Source organism: Pecten maximus, chromosome 8, assembly GCF_902652985.1.
Source record: "Pecten maximus chromosome 8, xPecMax1.1, whole genome shotgun sequence".
Classification (NCBI taxonomy): domain Eukaryota; kingdom Metazoa; phylum Mollusca; class Bivalvia; order Pectinida; family Pectinidae; genus Pecten; species Pecten maximus.
The window spans coordinates 34,772,339-34,780,300 of record NC_047022.1 but is presented as its reverse complement, the minus strand read 5'-3'; the positions used below and the strand labels follow the sequence as shown (position 1 = coordinate 34,780,300).

The following is a 7,962-nucleotide window of genomic DNA, read 5'->3' as shown; positions in this document are numbered from 1 at the left end:
TCTCAAAAATTGCAAAATATTATGATATTTGACCCAAAATGGCACAATTCTCTACACAATTTTTTTTCTGAAACCTATTTAAAATTAAATATCTCTATCCCAAAGACAGAATTAATCTTGTTTGGACATATGTTGTAAATTAAGTTTTTCCGCTATCTTACCTTTTCTGTGGGCTTCCATTTTGCGCTGTAGGCAAAACTAAATTTCCTGTGTAAACACACGTTCGGAAAATCCGGATATTTAAAATCCGGAACCAATTTATTGATTTTTGTTTTAATAAATGTGAAGCCTGTATGTACTACTTCATACTGAATATACCAATTATAGTGTACATTTATTTTTTCATTTTTTATGCATATCATAATACAGGAGTTATTTGCTTAACAAAAAAATTGCCCATGGCCAGGCTGTCTTACTGTTGTGTGCTACCTATGTAGTCGAGTAGGAAATGAATCTAACAATACGGCGACAACTGCTTTGCGTGTCAGTAAAGGAAGTGATCTTCATGATGGATGGATGGAGTCAGTCTTTAGATAATATTAAACAACTGAAATAAATCTTCAAGACATTTTATGTTAAAATATAGTTTATTCTATTTCATAATTCATTAAGATGACATATTGTACATTAATATTATTTTAGACATATACTTCATTCAACAAGACAGAAAAAATTCACGTGAAGCACATTTCGTGATTAAGTATTGATCGCTCTATTAACGTATGTACACCTGTGGAACAACGACAGCCAAGATTTATATAGCACTGATTTGATCGTGGTTAACTGTAATATGTGTATCGTACCATAACGTAATAGACACAATTGGAATGAGAAGCTACTAATACAGAGAACAAATAAATGTTGACAATAAACGAGACAAAGCCAGTAGACAACTACAAAATAATACAAAGACAATATCACAAAGGAAAGTAACAAACACACATGTGCAGATTGGAGGTAATGCGGGACCGAAACCATATGGCTATATATATATATGAAACTAGTGCATTTTCTGTGTTCTATCGAATAGTACTGTGGTGCTTGATAGACTCTTTCTAAAACAAGTTACCCAGAACCTCTATATTGCTCAAACAACCACAACATTAGCCGGATATAAACGGCTAAAGTGAGACTTTGCGAATTGAAAATATGACGAAATATATTGATTTTCTCTTGAAAAGTGAAATTTGAAACTGATCGAAACACATTTAATTTTGATATTCATAACCATATAAAGACCAATGATGACTTGATTTTCAGGATCCCAGTGAAAATCTCGTCTAGCCATAACTATGCTTTAAAATATCCAAGCTATGGTTGCATATCTACCTTTTCTATCAGACCCTAGGTTCAATCCGTCTTTTTGTAACGATTGATCATCTCCAGATTAAATCCTATTGCACATAACACATTCAGCAAATGTCGCTTTGTTATTCCATTCGTATAATTAATAATTTAATACAAGATGATATACTTTTCTGAAACAATGCTGGGATTTCAAAATCTTTCATTGGTAGGCACGTCAATGTATGTAATTAAATGTACATTGTCCATCGAGTCAACTGTAAGTTTACCTTTTTATCAAAATGTCCATCTATACATCGATGAAAGCAAATCGAAAACGATGTTTCAGTTTGTTATGACCCATCAACAAAAATCAACGTACTCTGACTTTTTCTCGAATCTTCAAATAAACAATGATCAGTTGTTTTCACTATTATGATTTGTATCAAATATCACAGATTTTAGCTTATAACATGCCTCTTAAGTTTTAATCAAACGACATTGCCTTAAATCAACAACCGTAGGTTTACTTATAAGATATATCAGATCACTACAGTAACAAACTTATACAGACGGATAAGACGATGATGTAAAGCGGAATCATTATTTGGCCTGCACCATTTTCGCCCCCAGACTGGTACGGCAGCATGGTGTCGAGGTGACTCCCGTATACTATACGATGATTCAGAGGCTGGACTGGGCGAAAGTCATCCGTGAGATCAAGATCCGGCTCACCCGGGTAATTTTTCTTCACTCTATTGCGGAATTGTTCCAACTGTATAAGCAAGAGGATAAATGTAAACAGTTCAATAATCGTATGCAAACAACAATTCAACCCGAATTATAATATATTGTTATCACCATATTAAGAAATATTAGACTTAAATTTCACCTTTTCCTTACAAAATGTAATCTATTCCGTAAAATTTGTAATATCAAATCACATTCAACAAGTAAACGTGTAAATTACGCATTAAATGAAATATCGTGCATTGTATCAGAAAAGTCATAACATGGTACGCAAATGTTCTTAGGTCCTAGATCTTATTTTATTTTTATTTTCCTATACTGATCAATATGTGCTAATTATATTAATTCCGCCATCTCAGAGGATATGTAATGGGATTTCAACTCGATCTTGGTGAAAACCAACTTAGTTTAATTCAAATTGTTTTTGTTAAAGTCTGTCAGATGTCGGATATCTTATTCATTTTACCAACAAATTGTTACCAACGATACTATTTCACTGGGAAGAATTTGCAGAAAACCCTACCTGGTACTCTGATACTTCAATGGGTTCTCTGAATACGGTCCAAATCACACTCTCGTAACAGGGTGGTGTAGTGAGACTTCCCTGATATCGGTAGTACAGGTCAAGGTTGTTTGCCATTAACTGCCGGAGAGGAATTGTGGGGATATTCACGTGATCATCTGAAAATATTCCATTTCCTGTTTTAGTTATGACCTACCAACTTACAACGGACGAAATCACGTGCCACAAATTAAAAGTGAACGAATCAATATGGGGATGTATTATCCCCTTAATTAAATCAGTGTCTAAGGTATATTTGCTTATATCGTATATCTATTCATTTACTTATGTAAAGTTATGAATTATTTTCCCTCGAACTTAAGTCATGAGATTTTTGAACGTTCAAAACGTGACAAAAATGATGTTATCACTGTAGGTTGTTGTGGAGTTTAAGATAGTTTTCGAAAATAACATAGAATACCGACATACTAATGACAACTGAAATTCAATGAAACAACATACAAAACATATACACTTGACCCATGAAAAGCACAAGAAAAATTATACCAGGTGATCCTAAGGGATAAGCGTCTATTGCTTCATCAACGACAACCGCCATACAAATCTAGGTTCAATCTAGGTCTAATCTAGGGTCTTATCCATGTCTAATCTAGGTCTAATCTAGGGTCTTATCCATGTCTAATCTAGGTCTAATCTAGGGTCTTACCTAGGTCTAATCTAGGTCTAATCTAGGATCTAATCTAAGTCTAATCTAGGTTAAATCTAGGTCTAATCTAGGGTCTAATCTAGGTCTAATCTAGGTCTAATCTAGGTCTAATCTAGGGTCTAATCTAGGTCTAATCTAGGGTCTAATCTAGGTCTAATCTAGGTCTAATCTAGGGTCTAATCTAGGTCTAATCTAGGGTCTAATCTAGGTCTAATCTAGGGTCTAAACTAGGGTCTAATCTAGGTTAAGTCACAATCTCTAGGGTGGTAATAGAGTGACCACTCGGCATATCAACACGAATCAATGACGTCTAATCCTGTACGGATGACTTTAAATGATTTCTAATACATTTATTACAATAAAAACACGTGTATTTGGATGTTTTTGTATTTGGATTTACCTACCTTTATGTGTTATATCACTGAAATGACCCAATACGTCATCGAAGTGTCGATTGTGTCGTCCTACCTAGAAAATAAATCCTAGACGATATCACATGTCGAATTATACAAGGACAGGAGGGATGTTACCCGATAACAAGGGGATTTCAGCTATAAAATGTAAGTGAGCATACAAAAGTAAAATTCGGAAAATGGGAAAGCGATCTTGATGACATAATGCCTTATTTAAATGGAAATGAATAATGATTGATTCAGTTGTAATTATGGAATCATTGTTTACGAGCAGGGGATGAGAATAACATCGGTATGGTTTTATTAGCATCGATTTACAAATTTCTTTATCAAGTGGACTCGTTCGACATGTCTAATTCAACATTTCTGCTATGCTTTTGAAAACTTCTCTTTTCTGATGCCTGTTTCCATGTAGCAGAATGTGATTGTGCGGACGTTTCTCTCTCACCTTGAAAAAGAAACCGAGAACCATAAGACCTTCATCATGAACCATAGCCTCCTTTATACTTGTGTACTTGTTCTGGTAATGGACGATGTGCATCTAAAAAGAATATAAATTGATACTAAAATAATCATAGTTAATCAGCCAAACTAATTTTTATATACAGATGATGTTCTTCAGATGAAGTTTTAGAAATCCAAATGCTATGTCCAAACGACCTTTTTGTTACATGTAATATTTACCTCCATGGGAAAGTTCTGGTTGTCGAGATTGTGTTCGGAACCACGTTTGTCTACTGCTCCCCAGTGGAAATGGAACTGAGCGGCCTTGTAAACACCAGGTAGCCCTCCACCCTGGACAGTGAGTGATTTACCATTAAGGTCTACTTGAACTAAAGATAAAACAGGAAATGGTCAAATCCTGTAACGGGTGTTCGTATCTGTATCATTAACCTAGCTATATAAGACTGTTATTTTCTTAAAATCTATTCTAATGATTCGATATGCACTTCCTATCAACACATCTATTTGGATACGTATTTTACATATGAATACCTGTGGTGTTGTTAACGATATATAGCATTAATACCTGTGTGTCCGTTGTTGGTGAGGCTCATGTTAACAGCCGACACACTGTTGTAGCCGTCTAACTGTAGTCCTTTTAAAGCCTCATCATATACTACAAGCGTCGTGTCGATACTGACCGGGGACTGGCGCTTTCCAGCGCACTGAGGATAATTCTTATGCCATTGCCGAGGGCCTGTAAATTAGAAGTCACTTTGCTATACTTTGTACTATTGTTTGCAACAGTTTATGTACAAATACTTTCAAGAAATATAATTACATGGAAATATCTTTTGCTATACCTGAACATATAACTCGACAAGGTGATGTATGTCTTAGACAAGATATTAACGTTAATGTTGCCATATTTTAACATTAATAAATGATAAGATAGGTGATGTAGTGGTTTTTTTTATATTGTTATAATAATTTACGTGATATGGTACTCACCGATATCTCCTTCGTAGTCCCACTCATTTCCTGCAAAAGTCAAAACAAACCAGTGATGTAGAAAGATTTCCCATGTTTTACTGCTGAACATATTGCAGTTATTTTGAATGAAATGTGCAATGCGAAAACGGAAGTGTCATCGAGTTCCATACATCCATTCACACTGATTACATCGTACATAAATTACGCAGGTCTTCCTCACTCCAAACGTTGAAATAAATCAGACTTTTTTGCCAGCTGTGACATTTTGTAACCACAAGTTAATTGTAATCAAGGATTATGATAATATTATGATCAGAACGAGTGGTGAATACTTGTCCGTAGTTAAAATAATTACCATTTAAATGATGCATCAAACAAAGTAATGACGCCGACATGTGTACCAGTTAGGAAACAATAGAATAAATCAGCAGAAACCAGTGTTATACCTTATTTAGTATGACACAGGTCGTCGTGCCGGAGATCGACATGAAAATGAACCCATATACATTATGCAGATATATTTCAAAATACAATTAAATTGTTGACAGGGCAATGGCTATGCCACTTTTTCTTTGGGAAGGTCACTTATCCATGTAAAATTCAAATTACAAAACCGTATGTATTGACCCTATATTACACGCGTTTTCTTATTAATGGATGCATTATTTATCAACCAACGATGCATCCATTATTATGTTAATTTATCCGTAGATTTGATTTCCAGCGGCATTGTCAAATGTCTATTTTCAGTACAATATTTGTTGTATTTTCAGTACCAGATTTAGAATAGTTTTTATAAGCTGTTTTGTCTGACAACAGAAACCTAATGAGACTACAGTTTTTTATATCAAAATCAGAAGTCTGGACATTTTTGTAGATAATGACAACGCCGATATGTTTGCATTTCTGTAAAATGAGATATATATGAACTATACATACGTACACACTTGTTCAATAAACAATTTTCCCTGTACATCAACAGCTCGCATCGGTATAGGATGAAAGAATTTACTATCATATCCTATATCGATCAGGGTTGTTTCGACTTCTGGTATCGTGATTAAACCAGTACTCCTCTCAACCATGTCCTGTTGGTCAGTGGAGTGTGATGATGCTTGATTTCCACCTCCAACCAATTCGAAAACCCGATCCAATAACACTTTTATTTACAATCACCCGATTGTATTTGTTTGTAACAATTGTTTCATTCTAACTAAAGCTGTAAACAAATCACAAGGATAGAGTTTTGTATCATTGATTAAGTCTTACATCTGTTTATATTAATTATACCGTACTATAAGCCGATAAGCAGGTGAAAGGCCACTGTAGTTATATCTATTAACATGTATAGCGTAATTTTACTGTCAATACAAGTAAACACATTTTCTACGTTTCTGTCAACAAAATTTAAGTATAATCCCGAACTCGTCAATAAAGTAAATATCAATTATGAAAAATATTTTGTTTATCTAAAAAAGTGTAACATGTAGTGACAACAAGTGGTAGCTACCGATACCATAGTGTTATATCCATTGATTACCGGTCCATCAATTGTATTTCTTAGCTTGTATATCATTTTAGACTAGCTATATTAGAAGGTTTGTTACAATCCAATAAACAAAAACTTAATTCGGTTAAAAAGCTAAAAACATGTTATAACTATCTGTCTTATTAGAAAACATGTCATAACTATATATCTTATTAGAAAACATGTCATTGCTATCTGTCTAATTAGAAAACATGTCCCAACTATCAGTCTAATTAGAAAACATATTATAACTATATGTCATTTCATATAACATGCCATAACTATATGTTTTATTAGAAAACTTCATAACTATCTGCCATGTAAGACACCATATTATAACTATATGTCTATTTAGAAAACTTGTCATACATAACTATCTGTCTTAAAACATGCCATAACTATCTGTCTAATTAGAAAACTTTTATTATAACTATGTCTATTCAGAAAACATGCCATAAAAATATCCGTCTTATTAGAAAACATGTCATATCTATCTGTCTAATTGGAAAACAATCGAGTTTGATACCCAGTGCAATGTACATGTATCAAAGACGGTCGGTGCGCACAGCTATACTGTTATCAGGCTACTGGACGACCAGAGAGTGCAACACCAGCATGTTACTTTCGTTTTTTAGCGACATCCGTTCAATAAATGACTATAATCGCAACAAAACATAAACAAACGAAGAATAAAGACAGAATATATCGGATCAGCAACAATAACAACATAAAGGTATATGAGAGGATGCGACATACCGGTCTAAATCGTTTCCATACTATATTTAGCGTACCTGTCTATCGGTTTTTCCATTCAATAATCCGTTCGTTTGATACGTCAGTTTAACACTGAGATAAAGTGTAACACAGGGTCCTTTGAGAATGTTGTTAATACATCAGGTATCATTCAGTTAATACACGCCGGTAATTATTGAATGCGATTCTAATTGATATACAGGTTTTTAAGACAAGTTAATGTAAGGACAAAGTTTAGATAAAAATACAGATATTGGTTTAGGGCAGGTAGGTGAGAGCTTATCACATTAGGTTTTTAAAACTAGCACTTGGCCAGCGGTAAAAACTATTGTTCAAATTCAAGGTATATCTTAAATAGATTTGTAAAAGTAGAGAACATAAGTCCACTTTACTATCGCAGACTAGTGGGAATTTCCCTTTAGCTTAGTGGCCTTGAGAGCGAACGATTGCTAGTTCGAATCCCGGCTTAGACATGGTATTTTTCATTACTCCTTCCTATTACAAAAATTAACTCTCTGCTGCCCCTACAAGAGGCATCGGACCGTGACTTATCAGAACACAATCACCT

General features: G+C 34.2%; 1 protein-coding gene across 3 annotated transcripts in view; it reads right to left on the bottom strand.

Annotated features, from left to right (window-relative positions):
• Positions 1 to 568: 568 nt before the first annotated feature.
• LOC117333302 (carbonic anhydrase 2-like) overlaps positions 569 to 7,962 on the bottom strand; it is a 44,718-nt gene continuing 37,324 nt past the window's right edge. For all 3 annotated transcript variants that reach the window (XM_033892535.1, XM_033892537.1, XM_033892536.1), the window contains exons 2-8: positions 5,132 to 5,161; positions 4,707 to 4,877; positions 4,361 to 4,509; positions 4,125 to 4,217; positions 3,668 to 3,731; positions 2,558 to 2,715; positions 569 to 2,059 (exon numbers count right to left, since the gene is read on the bottom strand). In XM_033892535.1, coding sequence (XP_033748426.1) covers positions 1,835 to 2,059; positions 2,558 to 2,715; positions 3,668 to 3,731; positions 4,125 to 4,217; positions 4,361 to 4,509; positions 4,707 to 4,877; positions 5,132 to 5,161 — 890 coding nt within the window. In that variant the 3' untranslated portion in view covers positions 569 to 1,834. The remainder of the gene's footprint in view (positions 2,060 to 2,557; positions 2,716 to 3,667; positions 3,732 to 4,124; positions 4,218 to 4,360; positions 4,510 to 4,706; positions 4,878 to 5,131; positions 5,162 to 7,962) is intronic.